This window comes from Bombina bombina, chromosome 6, assembly GCF_027579735.1.
Source record: "Bombina bombina isolate aBomBom1 chromosome 6, aBomBom1.pri, whole genome shotgun sequence".
NCBI lineage: Eukaryota > Metazoa > Chordata > Amphibia > Anura > Bombinatoridae > Bombina > Bombina bombina.
This window is the reverse complement of record NC_069504.1, coordinates 1,122,528,746-1,122,556,577: the sequence shown is the minus strand read 5'-3', so window position 1 is coordinate 1,122,556,577 and position 27,832 is coordinate 1,122,528,746. Positions and strand designations below refer to the sequence as shown.

At 40.5% G+C, this 27,832-nt stretch overlaps 1 protein-coding gene across 1 annotated transcript in view; it reads left to right on the top strand.

Moving 5' to 3' along the window:
• The window catches only part of ITPR2 (inositol 1,4,5-trisphosphate receptor type 2), a 920,836-nt gene that overhangs the window by 497,200 nt on the left and 395,804 nt on the right, over positions 1-27,832 (top strand). Inside the window, exon 30 of the mRNA XM_053719707.1 lies at positions 22,664-22,772. Coding sequence (XP_053575682.1) covers positions 22,664-22,772 — 109 coding nt within the window. The remainder of the gene's footprint in view (positions 1-22,663; positions 22,773-27,832) is intronic.

Genomic DNA, 27,832 nt, shown 5'->3' with positions numbered 1-27,832 from the left:
CTAACGTATATCTATCAAAATCAATAAAATTTGGTCCAGATTTCAGTTGAGGGGGGGCTAACCCGGGGATCACCCCTCCCCCGCACACAAACTAGGATTGTGAATCCCGCCGCTTGCGTGATAGATCTAACAAAAAAATCAGTTGATCTAACCTGATCTAACGTATATCTATCAAAATCAATCAAATTTGGTCCATATTTCAGTTGAGGGGGGCTAACCCGGGGATCACCCCTCCCCCGCACACAAACTAGGATTGTGAATACCGCCGCTTGCGTGATAGATCTAACGAAAAAAACCAGTTGATCTAACCTGATCTAACGTATATCTATCAAAATCAATAACATTTGGTCCAGATTTCAGTTGAGGGGGGGCTAACCCGGGATCACCCCTCCCCCGCACACAAACTAGGATTGTGAATACCGCTGATTACCTGATAGATCTAACGAAAAAAAACAGTTGATCTAACCTGATCTAACGTATATCTATCAAAATCAATAAAATTTGGTCCAGATTTCAGTTGAGGGGGGGCTAACCCGGGGATCACCCCTCCCCCGCACACAAACTAGGATTGTGAATACCGCCGCTTGCGTGATAGATCTAACGAAAAAAACAGTTGATCTAATCTGATCTAACGTATATCTATCAAAATCAATAAAATTTGGTCCAGATTTCAGTTGAGGGGGGGCTAACCCGGGGATCACCCCTCCCCCGCACACAAACTAGGATTGTGAATACCGCCGCTTACGTGATAGATCTAACGAAAAAAACAGTTGATCTAACCTGATCTAACGTATATCTATCAAAATCAATCAAATTTGGTCCAGATTTCAGTTGAGGGGGGGCTAACCCGGGGATCACCCCTCCCCCGCAGACAAACTAGGATTGTGAATACCGCCGCTTGCGTGATAGATCTAACGAAAAAAACAGTTGATCTAACCTGATCTAACGTATATCTATCAAAATCAATAAAATTTGGTCCAGATTTCAGTTGAGGGGGGGCTAACCCGGGGATCACCCCTCCCCGCACACAAAATAGGATTGTTAATAACGCCGCTTGCGTGATAGATCTAACGAAAAAAACAGTTGATCTAACCTGATCTAACGTATATCTATCAAAATCAATAACATTTGGTCCAAATTTCAGTTGAGGGGGGCTAACCCGGGGATCACCCCTCCCCCGCACACAAACTAGGATTGTGAATACCGCCGCTTGCGTGATAGATCTAACGAAAAAAACAGTTGATCTAACCTGATCTAACGTATATCTATCAAAATCAATAAAATTTGGTCCAGATTTCAGTTGAGGGGGGGCTAACCCGGGGATCACCCCTCCCCGCACACAAAATAGGATTGTTAATAACGCCGCTTGCGTGATAGATCTAACGAAAAAAACAGTTGATCTAACCTGATCTAACGTATATCTATCAAAATCAATAACATTTGGTCCAAATTTCAGTTGAGGGGGGCTAACCCGGGGATCACCCCTCCCCCGCACACAAACTAGGATTGTGAATACCGCCGATTACGTGATAGATCTAATGAAAAAAACAGTTGATCTAACCTGATCTATCGTATATCTATCAAAATCAATAAAATTTGGTCCAGATTTCAGTTGAGGGGGGGCTAACCCGGGGATCACCCCTCCCCCGCACACAAACTAGGATTGTGAATCCCGCCGCTTGCGTGATAGATCTAACGAAAAAATCAGTTGATCTAACCTGATCTAACGTATATCTATCAAAATCAATAAAATTTGGTCCAGATTTCAGTTGAGGGGGGGCTAACCCGGGGATCACCCCTCCCCCGCACACAAAATAGGATTGTTAATACCGCCGCTTGCGTGATAGATCTAACGAAAAAAACAGTTGATCTAACCTGATCTAACGTATATCTATCAAAATCAATAAAATTTGGTCCAGATTTCAGTTGAGGGGGGGCTAACCCGGGGATCACCCCTCCCCCGCACACAAACTAGGATTGTGAATACCGCCGCTTGCGTGATAGATCTAACGAAAAAAACAGTTGATCTAACCTGATCTAACGTATATCTATCAAAATCAATCAAATTTGGTCCAGATTTCAGTTGAGGGGGGGCTAACCCGGGGATCACCCCTCCCCCGCAGACAAACTAGGATTGTGAATACCGCCGCTTGCGTGATAGATCTAACAAAAAAAACAGTTGATCTAACCTGATCTAACGTATATCTATCAAAATCAATAAAATTTGGTCCAGATTTCAGTTGAGGGGGGCTAACCCGGGGATCACCCCTCCCCGCACACAAAATAGGATTGTTAATAACGCCGCTTGCGTGATAGATCTAACGAAAAAAACAGTTGATCTAACCTGATCTAACGTATATCTATCAAAATCAATAACATTTGGTCCAAATTTCAGTTGAGGGGGGCTAACCCGGGGATCACCCCTCCCCCGCACACAAACTAGGATTGTGAATACCGCCGATTACGTGATAGATCTAATGAAAAAAACAGTTGATCTAACCTGATCTAACGTATATCTATCAAAATCAATAAAATTTGGTCCAGATTTCAGTTGAGGGGGGGCTAACCCGGGGATCACCCCTCCCCGCACACAAAATAGGATTGTTAATAACGCCGCTTGCGTGATAGATCTAACGAAAAAAACAGTTGATCTAACCTGATCTAACGTATATCTATCAAAATCAATAACATTTGGTCCAAATTTCAGTTGAGGGGGGCTAACCCGGGGATCACCCCTCCCCCGCACACAAACTAGGATTGTGAATACCGCCGATTACGTGATAGATCTAACGGAAAAAAAAACAGTTGATCTAACCTGATCTAACGTATATCTATCAAAATCAATCAAATTTGGTCCATATTTCAGTTGAGGGGGGCTAACCCGGGGATCACCGCTCCCCCGCACACAAACTAGGATTGTGAATACCGCCGCTTGCGTGATAGATCTAACGAAAAAAAAACAGTTGATCTAACCTGATCTAACGTATATCTATCAAAATCAATCAAATTTGGTCCAGATTTCAGTTGAGGGGGGGCTAACCCGGGGATCACCCCTCCCCCGCACACAAACTAGGATTGTGAATACCGCCGCTTGCATGATAGATCTAACGAAAAAAACAGTTGATCTAACCTGATCTAACGTATATCTATCAAAATCAATAAAATTTGGTCCAGATTTCAGTTAAGGGGGGGGCTAGCCCTCCCTCATTAAAAATGCAATATCTCAGTAATTAGACTAGATCTAACAAAACTTTTGGCTGATCAAACCTGATCTAACGTGGAGCTATCATAATCAATAACATTTTGTCCAAATTTTTGTTGAGGGGGGGCTGGCTACGGGTTAGCCCCCCCTGAAAAAGATTGTTAATATTTCATATTTTAGAGTAGATCTAACGAAAAAAAACAGTTGATCTAACCTGATCTAACAAAGATCTAACAAATGGAATGATAATTTGTTAAAATTTTGAATATGGGGGGGGCTAACCCGGGTGAGGTTGCTTTATTACTGTCAAGCTGCCATGTGGTGCAGAGGATATTTTTGAGTTTTATTTATATATATAAATATATCATGACCTCCGCATCTGACCTTTACCCACGTTCATCTCTGGTTAAACCTGTCTCCCACCGCTACTTATCTTCCGTGATTCCTTTCTGTAATTAGAAGCACTTGTCTTTGATTGTTCTAACAACTCTGACTTAATGTTACCCTGAGAAAGAGTCATCAAGCGTTCTTGTGATTGTCAGCTGTAAGTGATGAGTTGTGATTGCATTTCCCGCATTGTGCAGGGTAATCTAACAATAAAGGGTTAATAGGTGCAATTTGCTAAATCTTCCAATCACAGCTATACAGTCCAAAACCATGACATTTAATGTGTTCTTTTTTGTGTGTGTGAATAATGTTTCCCAGAAAAATTCAGCGCTTGTTTTAGTAAATGGTAAATTATTTGCTAGGTGGTACTTTAGGAAAGCAGACAGTTTATGGTGCTCGGTATGATAAAGAGCTTTGGGAAACTGCTCGGTGCTATTAATCTTTGAATTTTCTTGCACTTTCCTGTGATCAGAAGCAAACTGGCTTATGATTGGGTCTAAGAAGAAAAATTCAGCTCGTTATTGTCTTTTTTTCAATTAATGCATTACTAAATGAGAAGCAAAATAAAGCTCCTGAAAAAATAATATAGTAAAAAAAAAATTAAAACTTCATATAATATGTTATTGTGCTCTGTATTTGCCACGTATAACTTTTTGTTGTATTTATGTGTTGTTGTTGTTTTATTCTATTACCAATTTCATTTATAGGGTTTATGCTTTTGTGTAAAAGGGACGGAAATAATTTTTTATTTATGATATTTAGAAGAATTTCAAAATGTTTTTGCTGACTCTTAATCTCAGGCCGTTAAGCGTTATTTTAACAGAGCTTGGTAGACCAGATATCAAAGTAACATTCTACTAAAACCACACCAAATTTCCTGCAAAATCTTCTTAACCACAGCCTCATCATAACCACCAGCACCAGGTTCCTCATCTGTGGTTGCTCACTGTTCTGACTTTTCATTTTGGTTTTACATAGAAAATATTTCACATTGGTTATTCAGATGAATAATTATTTGGGCCAGATTACGAGTTGCACGTTAACTGTTACGCGTGAGTGATAAGGGGTTTATCGTGGCTCTTTGCTGCGTTGGAAGTAGAATGCATATTAAAATTGCGTAAACTCAAGCATAATTGGATATAACACCTTCCTTATAAACACCCTCAACCCAATTAGAAAGTGACTCTTTCATGACACCTTTTTAACTCCATATTACCCTGTTTAGGAAATTTGCTTCATATATATTATTGTGTACTGTCTATTTTTTTACTTTTAATAAACAATTTTTAATTTAAAAAATTGTTACTTATAACATCATTTATATCATCTTCCGGCAAGCAGAGAGTCGCTGACTTTACACCTGGTGTCAGTGAGCTGGGACGCTGTAACTGTGCTGCACCAAGAAGGCGCCTTCCTTTTATTTGTATCATAATAACAATGTCTGATAAAAATTATTAATACAAATTGCATAAAGAAGTTTTGAGGTCTCACGTGTTAGGAAAACAAAGCAGGCAAAGGGCTTTAACATAGAAATACATATATATATATATATATATATATATATATTTATATATATGTCTAAATATATATGTATATGTGTTTAGATGTTGGCACATATGTATTTTTGTATAGAAATACATTTTTAATAATAAAAAGTACATTATTTTATATGTGAAAAACATAGGAATGTAAAATATGCGTTTTGCGCATTTCGTTTCTCAATTTAGATCTTGACACGGTCGGGTTAGCGCCCATGAAAATGTAGGATTCTTAAGGCGCGCTGTATAACAGTGTAAATTTGCTGTCCCCTCAAAATAACTCAACACACAGCCATTAATGTCTAAACCGTTGGCAACAAAAGTGAGTACACCCCTAAGTGGAAATGTCCAAATTGGGCCCAAAGTGTCAATATTTTCTGTGGCCACCATTATTTTCCAGCACTGCCTTAACCGTCTTTGGCATGGAGTTCAGCAGAGCTTCACAGGTTGCCACTGGAGTCTTCTTCCACTCCTCCATGACGACATCACGGAGCTGGTGGATGATAGAGACCTCGAGCTCCCCCACCTTCCATTTGAGGATGCCCCACAGATGCTCAATAGGGTTTAGGTCTGGAGACATGCTTGGCCAGTCCATCACCTTTACCCTCAGCTTCTTTAGCAAGGCAGAGATCATCTTGGAGGTGTCTTTGGGGTTATTATATTGGAATACTGCCCTGCGGCCTAGTCTCCGAAGGGAGGTGATCATGCTTTGCTTCAGTATGTCACAGTACATGTTGGTATTCATGGTTCCCACCACCACCATGCTTGACTGTAGGCAAGACACAGTTGTCTTTTTACTTCTCACCTGGTTGCCGCCACACACGCTTGACACCATCTGAACCAAATAAGTTTATCTTGGTCTTATCGGATGACAGGTCATGGTTCCAGTAATCCATGTCCTTGGTTTGCGGGCTTTCTTGTGCATCATCTTTAGAAGAAGCTTCCTTCTGGGAAGACAGCCATGCAGACCAATTTGATGCAGTGTGCAACGGTCTAACCACTGACCGGCTGACCCCCCACCCCTTCATCCTCTGCAGCAATGCTGGCAGCACTCATACGTCTATTTCCCAAAGACAACCTATGGATATGACGCTGAGCACGTGCACTCAACTTCTTTGGTCGACTATGGCGAGGACTGTTCTGAGTGGAAACTGTCCTGTGAAACCGCTGTATGGTCTTGCCCACCATGCTGCAGCTCAGTTTCTGGGTCTTGGCAATCTTCTTATAGCCTAGTCCATCTTTATGTAGAACAACAATACTTTTTTTCAGATCCTCAGAGAGTTCTTTGCCATGAGGTGCCATGTTGAACTTCCAGTGACCAGTACGAGAGAGTGCAAGAGCGATAACACCAAATTTAACACACCTGCTCCCCATTCACACCTGAGACCTTGTAACACTAACGAGTAACATGACACCGGGGAGGGAAAATGGCTACATTTCCACTTAGGGGTGTACTCACTTTTCTTGGCAACGGTTTAGACATTAATGGCTGTGTGTTGAGTTATTTTGAGGGAACATCAAATTTACACTGTTATACAGTTTGTACACTCACTACTTTATATTGTAGCAAAGTGTAATTTCTTCAGTGTTGTTACATGAAAACATATAAGAAAATATTTACAAAAATGTGAGGGGTGTACTCACTTTTGTGAGATACTGTATATATTTTACAGTATGTTTATTTAATTTTTCATTATTTATACTATTTTTTTATTAATGTTTTTTATTTCATATTTCAATAGCATAAGAATTCTAAATACTTATGTGCGCTAATCTGACCGCATTAAGATCTAAATTGAGAAACACGATGTGCAAAACGCATCTTTTCCATTCCTATGCTCTTCACATAAAATGTTTTACTTTATATTATTAAAAATATATTTCTATGTAAATTTGAAACATAAATACATATGTATATATATATATATATATATATATATATATATATATTTAATTGGAGCTCCGGCAGTTAAGTAGCCGAAAACATGTAAAATCATATTTATGCAATATTCATATTTAATAAAGTGTGTAACCATGTATGTGCTGTAAATATTTCACATTCCATTGTTCTGCACATAGGGTAATATGTTCTATGTATTTATAAATATATATACCTATATATATCTGTATATATCTATACCTATATGTAATCATAGGTATTGATGTATATTTTAACAAAAATCTATCATGTATGTGTGTGTATATATATATAACATAATATTCTATGTGAAGAACGTTGGAATGTGAAATACTCATATTTCTTTCCTAAGATATGGTGAGTCCACAACATCATCAATTACTGTTGGGAATATCACTCCTGGCCAGCAGGAAGAGGCAAAGAGCACCACAGTCAAACTGTCAAGTATCCCTTCCCTTCCCACAAACCCCAGTCATTCTCTTTGCCTTGGTGCATGAAGGAGTTGAAGTTTTAGGCCTCTAGTTATCAATGTCTGTCGGACCTGATCCGACAGTGCGGATCAGGTCCGACAGACATCGCTGAATATGGCGAGCAATACGCTCGCCGTATTCAGCATTGCACCAGCAGCTCACAAGAGCTGCTGGTGCAACGCCGCCCCCTGCAGACTCGCGACCAATCGGCCGCCAGCAGGGGGGTGTCAATCAACCCGATCGTACTAGATCGTGTTGTATTGTGGCGATGTCTGTCCGCCTGCTCAGAGCAGGCGGACAGGGTTATGGAGCAGCGGTCCTTAGTGTCTGAAGAAAATTGGATTTATTTCACTTCAATAAAGATTTTATTATTTTAGAAAGCCAGAGTAGGTTTACTCTGATCTTCCCTTTCAAGATTGGGTCTAGCTGTACTCCACGTTAGTCTCTTCAGTAGAGCAGTGGTGGCTTTAAAGCAGTTAGGAACTTGTGAAGTGGGCTTCACTGCGTTTTCCTAACACGTTGCTACCCTGATATAGAAAGCCAGAGTAAGTTTGCTCTGTTCTTTCTTTTTCCACAGGTTACTGAAAGGAGTGGCATCCTTCCATACCGTGAGAGCTGTGTTCCTGCCGGACAGCTGGAGATGCAGGTAAGTGCTTTTTGTTCTTTGGGGGTCTGATGGAGGCTGGCACTTAAAAGGTTAACATTTGTATAATGTTTAGGCTGTCTTACTTTGGGGACTAGTATCCTGGGCTCAGGAGCGTGTTCAGGCAGTGGCAGGCACTAGGTAGCATGTGAACCAGAGACATGGGGTTAACTTCCTTTATGAAAAGGAAGAGAATGCCCCATTTTGTTGGCCAGTATTAAAATCAAAGTGCTGAAATAAGGACTTTATTTCTTGTTGGCTTTTTCTTTCTTTTATAAAAGTGTTGGGATAACTTTTTTTTATTTTTTATTAACAAGCTTTATTATTGAAAAGAGTCGCAGCATTTCATGTACATCAGAATATCATCAGCAGAAATATCATCCTCTACTTCTACATGTAAATATGTCTTTGTGACACACTTTATGCAATACAAATCCTGAGTATATATTATTTTAAGTCCAGTTGTCATCCAAGTGTGGGCTGCTGAATTAAGTCCATCATTTTTGAGCTTGTATCCACAGTTTAATGTTTCACATAGGCTGTAACAATACGGTTTAATTTTGTAGTATGCGGCCTTGGAAAAGTACATCAGGTGATCATTTTGGTACAACAGTAAAGGTCTACAGCTTACTTACTACATACAGCTGAAAGTAATTGGGTACCTGATGTGGCCACCCGAACGGGTGGAGGATAGTGAAGATAGAAAGAAAAAAGAACTGAGAGGGAGGAGAATAGAGGAAGAAGAAGGAGCGGGGAGGAGAAAAAATAAAAGGGGGGAGGGGAAATGGGAAATTAGGAGGAGGTCGGGGGAAGGTGCCGGTGTACGAACCGGAATTAAGCAGATCTCCAAAAGAGTATCACAGCCCTTTTCCTTCCCAAGTCAAGAGCGTCATTTCATGTGTACCTAATTTGCCATTTTTGAGATAGTGATACCTCTCGAGTCTCAACAGCTCTACCACCCTGACCCTCCACTCCTGCAAATTTGGAGTATGCAGCTTTTTCCAATGTAATGGTATTAAACTCTTCGCTCCATTCAGCAATAACAGAAAGAGTAGGTACCTGTCGGGCTGATACTAGGTTCAGACACACGTGTGTATTAAAGAGAAGTATTCATGTAGTATATATATATATTTATATATATTTTATTTAAAGAGAAGTATTCATGTAGTATATATATATATATATATATATATTTATATATACTACATGAATACTTCTCTTTAATACACACGTGTGTCTGAACCTAGTATCAACCCTATTTAGTATTATACTCTCTCATTATATATTTTAGAGGTTATCTGAGTTGATATCAGGCTGATAATGTTATAGAGAATGTAGTCAGGATTCTAGCACAACGTAACACTGTAATTTAGCATTTGAGAGCAATCTCAATTGGTTATTTTGTAGATCACAGTAACTGTTAATCTATACAGGCCGAATTATTATATTTTGTGATCTATTATACTACTTATCACATTGATCCAGGTACTGGAGTTTTAATTGTGTGTCAACCAACCAAACAATTTTGTTTTTTTATGTTTTATAATAAATAAAGGTTATATTTCTCTTGTAAGGTGTATCCAGTCCACGGGTTCATCCTTTACTTGTGGGATATTCTCCTTCCCTACAGGAAGTGGCAAAGAGAGCACACAGCAGAGCTGTCCATATAGCTCCCCCTCTAGCTCCACCCCCCAGTCATTCTCTTTGCCGGCTCTAAGCAATCGGAAGTGTAAAGTGAATGTGGTGTTAGAATTGTAGTTTTTATTTTCTACAAGCAAGAGTTTGTTATTTTAAATGGTACCGGTGTGTACTATTTACTCTCTAGCAGAAAGTGGATGAAGATTTCTGCAGGGAGGAAGATGATTTTAGCATGTTGTAACTAAAATCCACTGCTGTTCCCACAAAGGACTGAGGAGTACAAGAAAACTTCAGTTGGGGGGAACGGTTTGCAGGTTAGGCTGCAACCCTCAGATGCGCAGTTATATTGACTAGAACTTCAGGCTGTTTCACATGGAGGGTCCTGCTGCAGTTTGAGGGCCTATAAGAAGCTTTTTCCCCACAAATCTGGTTCCTAAGGGAAGGTAGGGCCACAGCAGAGCTGTGGCAAGGTGCTAAAGTTGTTTTAACCGGTTTGTTGCTTACTATAGATCCGGCTTGGGCATTAAGGGGTTAATCGTTTTTATTGCTAGTGGTGCAATCTTACCAATGCTTTAGGTACATACTGTAAAAATTTTGAAAAGTTTGCTGCATTTTTTTTTTTTTTTCATGTTTTGCAAAATTGTGTGCCTTTTTTATCTCTTAAAGGCACAGTAACGTTTTTTTCAAAGTGTGTTTTTACTTGATTAAAGTAATTTCTAAGCCTGTTTGTCTTACTACTAGTCTGTTAAACATGTCTGACACCAAGGAAAATCCTTGTTCAATGTGTTTAGAAGCCATGGTGGAACCCCCTCTCAGAATGTGTCCCACTTGTACTGATATGTCTATAAACTTTAAAGAACATATTGTTGCACTTAAAAATGTGGCCCAAGATGATTCTCAGACAGAAGGTAATGAGGTTAGCCCGTTAACCTCTCCCCAAGTGTCACAACCAGTTACGCCCGCTCAAGCGACGCCTAGCACCTCTAGTGCGTCTATCTCTTTTACCTTGCAAGACTTGGCGGCAGTTATGGATAATACCCTCTCAGTGTTTTTATCTAAACTGCCCGTGTTACCTGCAAAGCGTGATAGCTCTGTTTTAAGAACAGATTCTGAGCATTCTGATGCTTTAGTAGCCGTATCCGATATACACTCACAACGCTCTGAAATGGGGGCGAGGGATGTGCTGTCTGAGGGAGAAATTTCCGATTCGGGAAAGGTTGCTCCTGAGACAGACTCAGATACGTTGGCTTTTAAATTTAAACTAGAACACCTCCGCTTATTGCTCAGGGAGGTATTAGTTACTCTGGATGACTACGACCCTATGGTGGTTCCAGAGAAATTGTGTAAAATGGACAAGTACCTAGAAGTTCCTGTTTACACTGATGTGTTCTCGGTCCCTAAGAGGATTGCGGATATCGTTACTAGGGAGTGGGATAAACCAGGTATTCCCTTCGTTCCCCCTCCTGTTTTTAAGAAAATGTTCCCCATATCTAACCCCATGCGGGACTCGTGGCAGATGGTCCCTAAGGTGGAGAGGGCTGTTTCTTCACTTGCTAAACGCACAACTATACCAATCGAAGACAGTTGTGCTTTTAAAGACCCGATGGATAAAAAATTAGAGGGTTTACTTAAGAAAATTTTTGTTCAACAAGGTTTTCTTCTCCAACCTATTGCGTGCATTGTTCCTGTAACCACTGCAGCTGCTTTCTGGTTCGAGGCGCTGGAAGATGCGCTCCAGACGGAGACCTCATATGAGGACATTATGGACAGAATTAAGGCTCTTAAGCTGGCTAATTCTTTTATCACTGATGCCGCTTTCCAAATAGCTAAGTTAGCGGCAAAAAAATCAGGTTTCGCCATTTTAGTGCGCAGGGCGTTATGGCTAAAATCCTGGTCGGCCGATGTGTCGTCAAAATCCAAACTACTGAACATCTCTTTCAAAGGAAAGATCCTCTTCGGGCCTGAATTGAAAGAGATTATTTCAGAAATCAGTGGGGGAAAAGGCCATGCTCTCCCCCAGGACAAGTCCTTCAAGACGAAGAACAAACAGAATAACTTTCGTTCCTTTCGGAATTTCAGGAGCGGTATCGCTTCATCCTCCCCTGCTGCAAAGCAAGAGGGTAACACTTCACAACCCAGGGCAGCCTGGAAACCTTACCAGGGTTGGAACAAGGGTAAACAGGCCAAGAAGCCTGCAGCTGCCTCCAAGACAGCATAATGGGGTAGCCCCAGATCCGGGACCGGATCTAGTAGGGGGCAGACTCTCTCTCTTCGATCAGGCCTGGGCAAGAGACGTACACAATCTTTGGGCCTTAGAGATTGTATCCCAGGGATATCTTCTAGAATTCAAGGACTCCCCTCCAAGGGGAAGGTTCCATATTTCTCGTATGTCTACAGACATGACAAAGAAAGAGGCGTTCTTACGCTGTGTAGAAGACCTACATACAATGGGAGTGATCCAGCCAGTTCCAATTGGCTGGGGTTTTACTCAAACCTGTTTGTGGTTCCCAAAAAAGAAGGAACTTTGAGACCAATCCTAGATCTCAAGATTCTAAACAAATTCCTCAGAGTCCCATCATTCAAGATGGAGACCATTCGGACAATCTTACCAATGATCCAGGAGGGTCAATATATGACTACCGTGGATCTAAAGGATGCGTATCTACACATTCCTATCCACAAAGATCATCACCAGTTTCTCAGGTTCGCCTTTCTGGACAAGCATTATCAGTTTGTGGCTCTTCCTTTCGGGTTGGCCACTGCTCCCAGAATTTTCACAAAGGTGCTAGGGTCCCTCCTGGCAGTGCTAAGACCGCGGGGCATAGCAGTGGCGCCTTATCTAGACGACATCTTAAAGGGACAGTCTAGTCAAAATTAAACTTTCATGATTCAGATAGGGCATGCAATTATAAACAACTTTCCAATTTACTTCTATTATCTATTTTGCTCAATTCTTTAGATATCCTTTGTTGAAGAAATAGCAATGCACATGTGTGAGCCAATCACACAAGGTTTCTATGTGCAGCAACCAATCAGCAGCTACTGAGCATATCTAGATATGCTTTTCGGCAAGTGATATCAAGAGAATAAAGCAAATTAGATAATAGAAGTAAATTAGAAAGTTGTTTAAAATGACATGCTCTTTCTAAATCATGAAAGAAAAAAAATGGGTTTCATGTCCCTTTAATTCAGGCGTCGACTTTCCAAAGAGCCAAGTCTCACACGGAAATTGTAGTGGCCTTTCTGAGGTCTCACGGGTGGAAGGTGAACATCAAAAAGAGTTCTCTCTCCCCCCTTACAAGAGTTCCCTTCCTAGGAACCCTAATAGACTCGGTAGAAATGAAAATATTTTTGACGGAGGTCAGAAAGGTAAAACTCTTAACTACTTGCCGAGCTCTTCATTACATTCCTCGACCATCTGTAGCTCAGTGCATGGAGACGATCGGACTAATGGTAGCGGCAATGGACATAGTCCCTTTTGCACGGATACACCTCAGACCACTGCAACTGTGCATGCTCAAACAGTGGAATGGGGATTATGCAGATTTGTCTCCTCAAATACAGTTGGACCAGGGGACCAGAGATTCTCTTCTCTGGTGGTTGTCTCAGGATCACCTGTCTCAGGGAATGTGTTTCCGCAGACCAGAGTGGATCATCGTAACGACCGATGCCAGTCTGTTGGGCTGGGGGGCAGTCTGGGACTCCCTGAAAGCTCAGGGCTTATGGTCTCGGGACGAAGCTCTTCTCCCGATAAAAATTCTGGAACTGAGGGCGATATTCAACGTGCTTCAGGTATGGCCTCAGCTAGCTGCGGCCAAATTCATCAGATTTCAGTCGGACAACATCACGACTGTAGCTTACGTCAATCATCAAGGGGGAACAAGGAGTTCCCTAGCAATGATGGAAGTAACCAAAATAATCAGGTGGGTGGAGGATCACTCTTGCCACCTCTCAGCAATTCACATCCCAGGAGTAGACAAATGGGAGGCGGATTTTCTAAGTCGTCAGACTTTTCACCCGGGGGAGTGGGAACTCCACCCGGAGGTATTTGCCCAGCTGACTCAGCTATGGGGCACTCCAGAATTGGATCTGATGGGGTCCCGTCAGAACACCAAACTTCCTCTTTACGGGTCCAGGTCCCGGGATCCCCAGGCTGTGCTGGTAGATGCTCTAGCAGTGCCTTGGTCATTCAATCTGGCCTATGTATTTCCACCGTTTCCTCTCCTCCCTCGTCTGGTTGCCAGAATCAAGCAGGAGAGGGCTTCGGTGATTCTAATAGCGCCTGCGTGGCCACGCAGGACCTGGTATGCAGACCTAGTGGACATGTCATCTGTGCCACCATGGACGCTACCAATGAGGCAGGACCTTCTAATACAGGGTCCTTTCAAACATCCAAATCTAATTTCTCTGCGTCTGACTGCTTGGAGATTGAACGCCTAATTCTATCAAAGCGTGGTTTCTCTGAGTCGGTCATTGATACCCTGATTCAGGCTAGAAAGCCTGTCACCAGGAAAATCTACCATAAGATTTGGCGAAAATATCTTTTTTGGTGCGAATCCAAGGGCTACTCATGGAGTAAGGTTAGGATTCCCAGGATTTTGTCCTTCCTCCATGATGGATTGGAGAAAGGATTATCAGCTAGTTCCTTAAAGGGACAGATATCTGCTTTGTCTATTCTTTTTCACAAACGTCTAGCAGAGGTACCAGACGTTCAAACGTTTAGTCAGGCTTTAGTCAGAATCAAGCCTGTTTATAGACCTGTGGCTCCGCCGTGGAGTCTGAATTTAGTTCTTTCAGTTCTGCAAGGGGTTCCGTTTGAACCTTTACATTCCATAGATAGTAAGCTGTTATCTTGGAAAGTTTTGTTTTTGGTAGCTATCTCTTCTGCTCGAAGAGTTTCAGAGTTATCTGCTTTACAGTGATTCACCTTACCTGGTGGTCCATGCAGATAAGGTAGTTTTACGTACCAAACCTGGTTTTCTTCCTAAGGTTGTGTCTAATAAGAATATTAACCATTGTTGTTCCGTCTCTGTGTCCTAATCCTTCGTCGAAGAAGGAACGTCTGTTACACAATCTTGATGTGGTTCATGCTTTAAAGTTCTATTTACAAGCAACTAAGGATTTCAGACAAACAACTTCTTTGTTTGTTACCTATTCTGGTAAGAGGAGAGGTCAGAAGGCGACCTCTACCTCTCTTTCATTTTGGCTGAAAAGCATCATCCGTTTGGCCTATGAGACTGCTGGCCAGCAGGCTTCTGAAACAATTACTGCTCATTCTACCAGAGCAGTGGCTTCCACATGGGCTTTTAAAAATGAGGCTTCTGTTGAACAGATTTGTAAGGCAGCGACTTGGTCTTCGCTGCATACTTTTTCCAAATTTTACAAATTCGATACTTTTGCTTCTTCGGAGGCTATTTTTGGGAGAAAGGTTTTACAAGCAGTGGTGCCTTCCGTTTAAGGTACCTGTCTTGTTCCCTCCCTTCATCTGTGTCCTAAAGCTTTGGTATTGGTATCCCACAAGTAAAGGATGAACCCGTGGACTGGATACACCTTACAAGAGAAAACAGAATTTATGCTTACCTGATAAATTTCTTTCTCTTGTGGTGTATCCAGTCCACGGCCCGCCCTGGCTATTAAGTCAGGTAGATTTTTTGTTTAATCTACAGTCACCACTGCACCCTATGGTTTCTCCTTTTTCTTCCTATCCTTCGGTCGAATGACTGGGGGGTGGAGCTAGAGGGGGAGCTATATGGACAGCTCTGCTGTGTGCTCTCTTTGCCACTTCCTGTAGGGAAGGAGAATATCCCACAAGTAAAGGATGAACCCGTGGACTGGATACACCACAAGAGAAAGAAATTTATCAGGTAAGCATAAATTCTGTTTTTAAAATCCTGTTGGGAATTTCTGTTCCTTAGTTAGGGCCTAGAGTGCTTTAATTGCATACTTTGGGAATTTTTTATATCCTTTATATCAATCTTCCTTTGTGTTCATATTTATATTTATGCAAGAGCACCATTTCCTCTAGACATTGGGATAATGCATAACAATACATTCCCTTACAATAAAAGTATAAGAGGAAAAGCCAGAGGTAGTGCCACTGTTCGCTTGGGGTATTAAAAGACAATAAGGGGACTGTCTGCAGGATGTAAAGCACTCTTGGTAGCACGTTCATCTTGACGACCCTGACCCGACCCAACCAGGAGATGGTTTTATTTTTCCAGTTGGCGAGATCGCTTTTGTATGTGCTTATAATTTAGTTCCACCAGTTCCCCCAACTCAGGTGTAATCATGATACCAAGATATTTTATGGAGTGGTGGGCAATTTTTAGTAGACAGTTAGATTTAAGGGGATCAAAGATGCTAGGGGGTTCCATAATATTTAGAATTTCAGATTTTGAAGGGTTAAGGTGGAAGTTTGCCATACTCTGAGAATTCTGTCAGGGCTTCTCGCAACGACCAAGCTGAGTCAGATATCGTCAAGAGAACATCATCCGCATACATTGCCAGTTTGTGCTCATAGTTACCTACACTGATACCTTTTATTTGTGGGTTGGCTAATCTTACCCGCTAGCACCTCAATAGTGAGGGCAAATAAGAGTGGCGAGAGGGGGCATCCCTGTCTTGTACCGTTTTTAATTTGGAATATTTTAGATAGTGTGCCATTTACCCTCACCTTCGCGTTTGGCATTGAATATAGTGACATTTCTCTATGAATAAACCTAGGCCTGAAGCCAAACTTGCTCATAGTGTGTCTCTTGAAGGACCAGTTTACTCGGTCAAATGCTTTTTCGGCATCTGTTGAGAAAAGTGCTAGTGGGATTGCATTATTATGGGCGTGGGTTATCAGTTGTAAAACTTTGAGGCTGTTGTCTCTAGCCTCACGGGCAGGGATAAATCCCACTTGATCTGTTGAGACCAACTGGGGGAAATACTTATTAAGGCGATTGGTTAGGGTTTTGGTCAATATTTTAACGTCCGAATTTAATAGAGATATAGGTCAGTAATTTTCTGGCCTATCCAACGGTTTGTCAGGTTTGTGAATCACTGTTATGTGGGCCTCGAGCATAGTACTCGGTAGGGAGGGGGAGATCGACAGTACATTGAAAATATTCAGCATCTCAGGGGCCAAGATGTCCATAAATAATTTATAATACCTGGCTCCAAAACTGTCTGGCCCTGGGCTTTTCCCTGTCGGGAAACCTTTAATGGCTTTTTAAATTTCCTCTAGTGTGAAGGGGGACTCTAGCGAATCGGCGTCTTGCTTGGAAAGTTTAGGTAATTCTACACTAGATAGGTACGCCAAAATATCCTGTTCCCCCTCTGGTGGAGCGGGGGCCTCCCCGATGTTCCCCTGAGAATGCTGTATATTGTATAGGGATTCGTAATAAGAGCTAAATATGTCTGCTACTGATTTCTCGTCCGCTTTGACAGTGCCTGCTTGATCCGTCATTTGGTGAACATAAGATTTGAGCTTTTTATGCGAGATGACCCTGGCCAGTAGTTTCCCTGCTTTGTCTCCCTTCTCAAAGAATTGCTGCTTAAGAATAAGGGCTTTTTTTTATATTCCTCTTACAAAAATTGCAGAAGATTTGTTCTAGCTAGGGTTAAGGCTGTTTGAAGAGCCTCATCTTATGGGTTTGCTCAGCATTTGTGACCCAGGACAGGAATGTATGATAGCGTTCTTTTTTTTTGTCTAACAAGTTTAGCTTTCCGTTTGATTAGGATACCTCCTTATGGTGCACTTGTGTGCCTCCCAGATATTGGTACTGTGAATGTTTTCATCAGCATTGAGTTGGAAGTATTCTTCCAACACTTTTCTAATTTCTGTTTTAAATAATTGGTACCTTACTTGCAACAATTGTTTTTAATCGCCAAACGTATATGGAGGAGATAATCTGGACATGTTACTGGAGCAGCCACAGTCATTTTGTTTTTCAGTCTCTTATCTGATGACCCTTGGTGAGACAGGGACATGTATATATATCAGGTTTAAGCTTGTGTGCGCTTACAGTTCTCAGATTTGTAAAAACTACACTTTTCAGAGAAGTAAAATAAATGAAAATGGGACAAAATAAACAATAAAATATATTGTGAGCTTTTATCTATACTATAATCGAATTTGTAACGCGTCCATCGCCAGTTGCGCACGCATCCTCTAAGGAATGTTGGCTGCATGAGGCAGCCAAAAGAATCCACCTGGATGCAGCGTAGGCAAACCCGAAGCCTTAAAAAAAAAAACACGCAACTGCCCACACGAAATACCTAAAAAACACATAACCGCCCGCAAGAAATAAAAATAAAAACACGTAACCGCCCGCATTAAGTATAACAAAAATAAAACTAACCTCCCGCACAAAGTATTAACAAACACCTAAACCGTCAACCCCCACATCGCAAAACAATAAAGTAATTAACCCCTAATCTGCAAATAACATAATTAAAATATTAACCCCTTAACCACCACCCACACTGCAATAAACCTATTTAACCTATTAACCCCTAAACTGCCAAACCCCCACATCGCAATAAACCGCCAAGCCCCCACATCACAATAACCCCTAAACTCCCACATCGCAATAACCCTAATTAACCTATTTACCCCTTAACCCCCACATTGCAATAACCCTAATTAATATATTAACCCCTATACCGCCAACCCCCCCAAAACGCAAATAACTAATTTAATTACTAAGTCCCCTAATCTAACACCCCCTAAATTAACCTTAATTACTACTAAATTACAATTAAAATAAAAAACTAACATTAAATTACAAAAAATAAGTCTAACATTACAGAAAAAAATAAACAAAATTATCAAAAATAAAAAAAATTATACCTAATACCTATAAAAATAAAAAAGTCCCCCAAAATAAAAACACCCCCTAATCTAAACTACCAATAGCCCTTAATAAGGCCTTTTGTAGGGCATTGCCCTAAGTTAAACAGCTGTCTTACCTCTAAAAAAATACTAAGTCCCTCCTAACAGTAAAAACAGCCCACCAAACCCCCCCCCAAAAAAAAAAAAAAAACTAACACTAAAAAATCTACCCATTGCCCTTAAAGGAGCACTTGACTCCGGATGAAGATAGAAGATGATGAATCTGTCTGAAAGAAGACCTACTCTGCCAGACTTCAGGAACAGCAGTGAGTACCTATTTGGGGCTTAGGTTAAGGCTTTTTTATTTTAATTTTTGGGGTGTTTTTATTTTAGATTAGGGTTTTTTGGGGCTTGAAAAAGAGCTGATTGCCTTTTTAAGGGCAGTAAAAGAGCTGAATGCCCTCTTAAGGGCAATGCCCATACAAATGCCCCTTTAGGGACAATGGGTAGTTTATTTTTATTGTTAGATTTTTTTTTATTTTGGGGGGTTTGTTTTTTACTGTTAGGGGGGACCTAGTGTTTTTTAGAGGTAAAAGAGCTGTTTAACTTAGGGCAATGCCCTACAAAGGCCCTTTTAAGGGCTATTGGTAGTTCAGTATTAGATTAGGGGGTGTTTTTATTTTTTGGGGGGGTTATTTTTATATGGGTATTAGTTTAGGTTTAATTTTTTTATTTTAGATAGCTTTGTTTATTTTTTTCTGTAATTTAACTTTTTTTTATTTTTTCTAACGTTAGCTTGGGGGGGGGGGGTTGTAGTTTTTAAACATAGACTGCCCTCTGGGTAGGCTTATTGCCTAGTTCTACATAAAATGAAACACTTTATATTACAGTCTCAAAGTATTTATTGTTCTTGAAGAATGAGTGTTACGGGGTTAAGCTGGCTTAAGAAAATAGGGGAAATTATTATACAAACGTAGTTCAAGTAGAGATCCACATCCAGACATACATCTGCCTAATATAAAAACATGTTGTGCAGTATTCTGAGGACACTAAACTAGATAGCGGGGAATGGTAAAGCACATCGTCTGTCTGCTGATAAACTCTAGGGTGTGTTATGGATAAAGAACGATTTCTCAGTCATGTTTGTGATATCAAACTCCTACACTGCAAGTCGTGTGAGGTATCCATGGTTACGGTGTGTCCTACATGCTGTATCCTGGCGAGTCGGCCCACACAGGTCAGGAGCCGTCCCTTCCCTGCAACTGATTTCATTTACTGAGCTTTAAAGGCCAGTACTTGGATGGGAACACACTAATCTCTCGTTTTTGCGCCGTAGCTTATTCTGCAGTTTATCTAAAGAAACGAGATAACAAGTTACTTTCAAAATGTTTTAAGATAAGGAGCAGCATGTTGCAGCAGAGACTGCGCACTGAGAGTTCACTACAGGGGATTTTTAATTCTTTGCAAATTTTCACCACTATTGTTTCGTGTTTTGAATTCTCATTGATGCATTATGGGTCACTTGTGCAAGGAATGAGCTTTTAATTTGCAGAGACATAAACATGATATATATATATGTGAGTGTGAGTGTGTGTGTGCGTGTGTGTAGCAAGCAGGGGCAGAACTTTCATTGGTGCATTATGGGTCACTTGTGCAAGGAATGAGCTTGTAATTAGCAGAGACATAAACATGATATATATATATATATATATATATGTGTGTGTGTGTGAGTGAGTGTAGCAAGCAGGGGCAGAACTTCCATTGGTGCATTATGGTCACTTGTGCAAGGAATGAGCTTGTAATTTTCAGAGACATAAACATGATATATATATATATGTGTGTGAGTGTGAGTGTGTGTAGCAAGCTGGGCAGAACTTCCATTGGTGCATTATGGGTCACTTGTGCAAGGAATGAGCTTGTAATTAGCAGAGACATAAACATGATATATATATATATGTGTGTGTGTGTGAGTGAGTGTAGCAAGCAGGGGCAGAACTTCCATTGGTGCATTATGGTCACTTGTGCAAGGAATGAGCTTGTAATTTTCAGAGACATAAACATGATATATATATATATATGTGTGTGTGAGTGTGAGTGTGTGTAGCAAGCTGGGCAGAACTTCCATTGGTGCATTATGGGTCACTTGTGCAAGGAATGAGCTTGTAATTAGCAGAGACATAAACATGATATATATATGTGAGTGTGTGTGTGTGTGAGTGTAGCAAGCAGGGGCAGAACTTCCATTGGTGCATTATGGTCACTTGTGCAAGGAATGAGCTTGTAATTTTCAGAGACATAAACATGATATATATATATATATGTGTGTGAGTGTGAGTGTGTGTAGCAAGCTGGGCAGAACTTCCATTGGTGCATTATGGGTCACTTGTGCAAGGAATGAGCTTGTAATTAGCAGAGACATAAACATGATATATATATGTGAGTGTGAGTGTGAGTGTGTGTGTGTGTGAGTGTAGCAAGCAGGGGCAGAACTTCCATTGGTGCATTATGGGTCACTTGTGCAAGGAATGAGCTTGTAATTAGCAGAGACATAAACATGATATATATATATATATGTGTGAGTGTGAGTGTGTGTAGCAAGCTGGGCAGAACTTCCATTGGTGCATTATGGGTCACTTGTGCAAGGAATGAGCTTGTAATTAGCAGAGACATAAACATGATATATATATATATATATATATATATATATATATATATATATGTGTGTGTGTGTGTGTAGCAAGCAGGGGCCGAACTTCCATTGGTGTAGTGGCATCAGGGCCCAAGTGCTGAGGTGCCCATAGCAGCCAGTCTATACATAGGCGTTTGCAGAATGTGTACAATCCCAATGCAGGGGAACCTATCTATCTATCCTCAAAATCCTTCTACTGAGCAGCATATATATCATTACTAGTGCTTACTACTGCGTTACCTTTGGGGGGCCCTGTGATGAGTATGTCCGCTAATAGTGCAGTATTTCACGAGGACATATATGCAAACTGTCATTAAAACTGTAACACCGCTAAATACACATTTTCTTTTGCAGAATTACAGACATAAAACAACTTGTAAAACTTATCTTTTGACTATCGATAAATTAACATACTAGTAAAGTGTGAAAACTTTCTGAATACATTAACATCCTATTTGCTACAATTGTTTTTCAATAGCAAAACTCACCTGCCCTACCACCATCATTTGTCTTATTTGGAGGAGCCACTGCCATTTTGTTATCATCATTTGCTTTGTTTTGCAGTTATTTATCTTATTACCTGTGCTGAGACCAATCAGGGGCAGATATGTATCGGGGTTAGGCTTGTGACGTGTATAAAGCACACGTCCAGTTTTTAGAATTTGAAAACCCACAATTTTCAGATTTAAATTACAAGAACAATAAGTAAAAAGTAAAAATAATTATTTCACATAGCATATTCTTATAGTTTTCAATATTTCCGAGAATGAGATAATCCAAGATAATTTGAAATTGTTAATATTTTATGCTGTAAAACTGCAATATTCACTGATAATTAGCTACTAAACATAATATTGAGAACCTTGATTTATTGTAAATTTGATATATAATCTGTTTTGCATTTTCACATAACTTTGTGTATATAAAATCAATATAGTTTTTGAAATCTAGCAAGGTTTTTTTTTATTTAAAGGGCCATTAAAGTGGAAAAATGTCATCCTTTAATTTGTTGAGCATGAAACACTAGCAACTCTGCAACTATGGGTTTAACACATAGTTAAAATACCAGAGAACTACTGGTCGCAAGCGGAAACTGCTGCTGATCCAATCAGCAGCTGTAGTTTTATGACCCAGCCTTGTGACTGCCGCTACTTATTGGATCAGTTCCGGTTTCGGCTCTTGACCAGCAGTTCCCTGCAGTTTGTGTTTAACCCCTACTTGCCCATATAAACGAACAACACCATTTTTTTAATTCCTCACACCTTTTTTTGCCTAGTAAGCCAGACTGATTTAAGTCTTGAAGAGTTACTATGTGGAAAACAAGGTATTTAAGATGTTCAATGTAATTAATGTTTTATAGGGATCTACTTTAAGGAAGATACTTCTGAATCGGTATTTCAAAGGAGACCACGGATCTGCTCTAAATGGCCCACTCTCTGCAAACTTCAGTAAAGCAGGACCCACGGGAGGTGAATATCCTGGGACACAATAAATTATATTTGCCTTTATATACTAATTGCATATAATAACTGGAAGAGGGGATTGACTGAGTTATTGAGAAATGTATATGTAGGAAAATTATAAGTGCATAAATAAAGTGTGGTGATACAGGAATATCTTGCAAACAAGTAAAATGAGTAGTGCAAAGCCATAATATAGAGGGAAAAGGGCAGTACAAAGCCATAATATAGAGGGAAAAGGGCAGTGCAAAGCCATAATATAGAGGGATAAGGCAGTGCAAAGCCATAATATAGAGGGAAAAGGGCAGTGCAAAGCCATAATATAGAGGGAAAAGGGCAGTGCAAAGCCATAATATAGAGGGATAAGGCAGTGCAAAGCCATAATATAGAGGGTAAAGGGCAGTGCAAAGCCATAATATAGAGGGAAAAGTGCAGTGCAAAGTCATAATATAGAGGGAAAAGGGCAGTGCAAAGCCATAATATAGAGGAAAAAGGCAGTGCAAAGCCATAATATAGAGGGAAAAGGGCAGTGCAAAGCCATAATATAGAGGGAAAAGAGCAGTGCAAAGCCATAATATAGAGGGATAAGGCAGTGCAAAGTCATAATATAGAGGGAAAAGTGCAGTGCAGTCATAATATAGAGGAAAAAGGCAGTGCAGAGTCATAATATAGAGGGAAAAGGCAGTGCAAAGTCATAATATAGAGGGAAAAGAGCAGTGCAAAGCCATAATGGAGAGGGAAAAGTGCAGTGCAAAGCCATAATATAGAGGAAAAAGGCAGTGCAAAGCCATAATATAGAGGGAAAAGAGCAGTGCCAAGCCATAATATAGAGGGAAAAGGGCAGTGCAAAGCCATAATATAGAGGGAAAAGAGCAGTGCAAAGCCATAATATAGAGGGAAAAGTGCAGTGCAGAGTCATAATATAGAGGGAAAAGTGCAGTGCAGAGTCATAATATAGAGGGAAAAGAGCAGTTCCAAGCCATAATATAGAGGGAAAAGAGCAGTGAAAAGCCATAATATAGAGGTAAAAGGGCAGTGCAAAGCCATAATATAGAGGGAAAAGGGCAGTGCAAAGCCATAATATAGAGGGAAAAGAGCAGTGCAAAGCCATAATATAGAGGTAAAAGGGCAGTGCAAAGCCATAATATAGAGGTAAAAGGGCAGTGCAAAGCCATAATATAGAGGGAAAAGAGCAGTGCAAAGCCATAATATAGAGGTAAAAGGGCAGTGCAAAGCCATAATATAGAGGGAAAAGGGCAGTGCAAAGCCATAATATAGAGGGAAAAGGGCAGTACAAAGCCATAATATAGAGGGAAAGGGCAGTGCAAAGCCATAATATAGAGGGAAAAGGGCAGTGCAAAGCCATAATATAGAGGGAAAAGTGCAGTGCAGAGTCATAATAGAGAGGGAAAAGTGCAGTGCAGAGTCATAATAGAGAGGGAAAAGGCAGTGCAAAGCCATAATATAGAGGGAAAAGGGCAGTGCAAAGCCATAATATAGAGGGAAAAGTGCAGTGCAGAGTCATAATAGAGAGGGAAAAGGGCAGTGCAGAGTCATAATAGAGAGGGAAAAGGGCAGTGCAAAGCCATAATATAGAGGGAAAAGAGCAGTGCCAAGCCATAATATAGAGGAAAAAGGCCAGTGCAAAGCCATAATATAGAGGGATAAGGCAGTGCAGAGTCATAATATAGAGGGAAAAGTGCAGTGCAAAGTCATAATATAGAGGAAAAAGGGCAGTGCAAAACCATAATATAGAGGGATAAGGCAGTGCAAAGTCATAATATAGAGGAAAAAGGGCAGTACAAAGCCATAATATAGAGGGATAAGGCAGTGCAGAGTCATAATATAGAGGGAAAAGTGCAGTGCAAAGTCATAATATAGAGGAAAAAGGGCAGTGCAAAACCATAATATAGAGGGATAAGGCAGTGCAAAGTCATAATATAGAGGGAAAAGTGCAGTGCAAAGTCATAATATAGAGGGATAAGGCAGTGCAAAGTCATAATATAGAGGGATAAGGCAGTGCAAAGTCATAATATAGAGGGTAAAAGGCAGTGCAAAGCCATAATATAGAGGGAAAAGTGCAGTGCAAAGTCATAATATAGAGGGAAAAGAGCAGTGCAAAGCCATAATATAGAGGAAAAAGGCAGTGCAAAGCCATAATATAGAGGGAAAAGGGCAGTGCAAAGCCATAATATAGAGGGAAAAGAGCAGTGCAAAGCCATAATATAGAGGGACAAGGCAGTGCAAAGTCATAATATAGAGGGAAAAGTGCAGTGCAGAGTCATAATATAGAGGAAAAAGGCAGTGCAGAGTCATAATATAGAGGGAAAAGGCAGTGCAAAGTCATAATATAGAGGGAAAAGAGCAGTGCAAAGCCATAATGGAGAGGGAAAAGGGCAGTGCAAAGCCATAATATAGAGGGAAAAGTGCAGTGCAGAGTCATAATATAGAGGGAAAAGTGCAGTGCAGAGTCATAATATAGAGGGAAAAGAGCAGTGCCAAGCCATAATATAGAGGGAAAAGAGCAGTGCAAAGCCATAATATAGAGGTAAAAGGGCAGTGCAAAGCCATAATATAGAGGGAAAAGGGCAGTGCAAAGCCATAATATAGAGGGAAAAGAGCAGTGCAAAGCCATAATATAGAGGTAAAAGGGCAGTGCAAAGCCATAATATAGAGGTAAAAGGGCAGTGCAAAGCCATAATATAGAGGGAAAAGGGCAGTGCAAAGCCATAATATAGAGGGAAAAGAGCAGTGCAAAGCCATAATATAGAGGTAAAAGGGCAGTGCAAAGCCATAATATAGAGGGAAAAGGGCAGTGCAAAGCCATAATATAGAGGGAAAAGGGCAGTGCAAAGCCATAATATAGAGGGAAAGGGCAGTGCAAAGCCATAATATAGAGGGAAAAGGGCAGTGCAAAGCCATAATATAGAGGGAAAAGTGCAGTGCAGAGTCATAATAGAGAGGGAAAAGTGCAGTGCAGAGTCATAATAGAGAGGGAAAAGGCAGTGCAAAGCCATAATATAGAGGGAAAAGGGCAGTGCAAAGCCATAATATAGAGGGAAAAGTGCAGTGCAGAGTCATAATAGAGAGGGAAAAGGGCAGTGCAGAGTCATAATAGAGAGGGAAAAGGGCAGTGCAAAGCCATAATATAGAGGGATAAGAGCAGTGCCAAGCCATAATATAGAGGAAAAAGGGCAGTGCAAAGCCATAATATAGAGGGATAAGGCAGTGCAGAGTCATAATATAGAGGGAAAAGTGCAGTGCAAAGTCATAATATAGAGGAAAAAGGGCAGTGCAAAACCATAATATAGAGGGATAAGGCAGTGCAAAGTCATAATATAGAGGAAAAAGGGCAGTACAAGCCATAATATAGAGGGATAAGGCAGTGCAGAGTCATAATATAGAGGGAAAAGTGCAGTGCAAAGTCATAATATAGAGGAAAAAGGGCAGTGCAAAACCATAATATAGAGGGATAAGGCAGTGCAAAGTCATAATATAGAGGGAAAAGTGCAGTGCAAAGTCATAATATAGAGGGATAAGGCAGTGCAAAGTCATAATATAGAGGGATAAGGCAGTGCAAAGTCATAATATAGAGGGAAAAGTGCAGTGCAAAGTCATAATATAGAGGAAAAAGGGCAGTACAAAGCCATAATATAGAGGGAAAAGGCAGTGCAAAGTCATAATATAGAGGGAAAAGAGCAGTGCAAAGCCATAATATAGAGGAAAAAGGCAGTGCAAAGCCATAATATAGAGGGAAAAGGGCAGTGCAAAGCCATAATATAGAGGGAAAAGGCAGTGCAAAGCCATAATATAGAGGGAAAAGAGCAGTGCAAAGCCATAATATAGAGGAAAAAGGCAGTGCAAAGCCATAATATAGAGGGAAAAGGGCAGTGCAAAGCCATAATATAGAGGTAAAAGGGCAGTGCAAAGTCATAATATAGAGGGAAAAGAGCAGTGCAAAGCCATAATATAGAGGAAAAAGGCAGTGAAAAGCCATAATATAGAGGGAAAAGGGCAGTGCAAAGCCATAATATAGAGGGAAAAGGCAGTGCAAAGCCATAATATAGAGGGAAAAGAGCAGTGCAAAGCCATAATATAGAGGAAAAAGGCAGTGCAAAGCCATAATATAGAGGGAAAAGGGCAGTGCAAAGCCATAATATAGAGGGAAAAGAGCAGTGTAAAGCCATAATATATAGGAAAATGGAAAGTTTACTGATATAATGTTGAGGAAAAACAGAGCAGTTATAAAATAGAAGAAAATTGACAGCTCATAACCAGCAATACTGAATTTGGAGGCGCTATACAAATAAATTATAATAATAATATATAGAGGAAAAGAGGCAACATATAGCCATAATATAGAGGAAAAGGGGCAGGGCTTAGCCATAATGTAGAGGAAAAAATATAAGTTCATAGTCAAAGAGGTAGTGCATAACCATGATGGAGAGGAAAGGATATAGTGGTTAGTCTGAACTACAGAGACAGTTCGTAGCCAAGATGCGGAGGAAAATGGGCACTGTAAAGCCATATATCAAAGAAAACGAGCACTGAAATAGTCATAAGAGAGAAGAAAAGGGATTAAGTACAGAAGAAAAGGGATAGTGCATAACTATATTAGGGAAGAAAAGGGGTAGTGTATAGCCATAAGAGAAATACAAAGGGGAAGTGCATAGTCATATGTAGAGGTAAGGAACAGTCCATAGTTATAAAAAAGAAGAAAAGGGGCAGTGCATAATCATAAGAGAGAAGAAAAGGGGTAATGTATAGCCATAAGAGAAATGAAATGGGGAAGTGTATAGTCATATGTAGAGGTATGGAACAGTGCAAAGTCATGAAAAAGAAGAAAATGGGCAGTGCATAGTCTTGTGAGAGAGGAGAAAGGGCAGTTCCTAGTCTTGAGAGAAGAAAAGGGGCAGCGCATAACCCACAGAGAAAAGAGGCAATGTCCAAGAATGAGAAGGGACATAAGGGAGATGAAAATGGTAGTTATGGTTGGGTATGCATTAAATTAGAGCTGTATATGCATAAAATGGGTGCAAACTTTATTAAAATATGATCACACTATGACT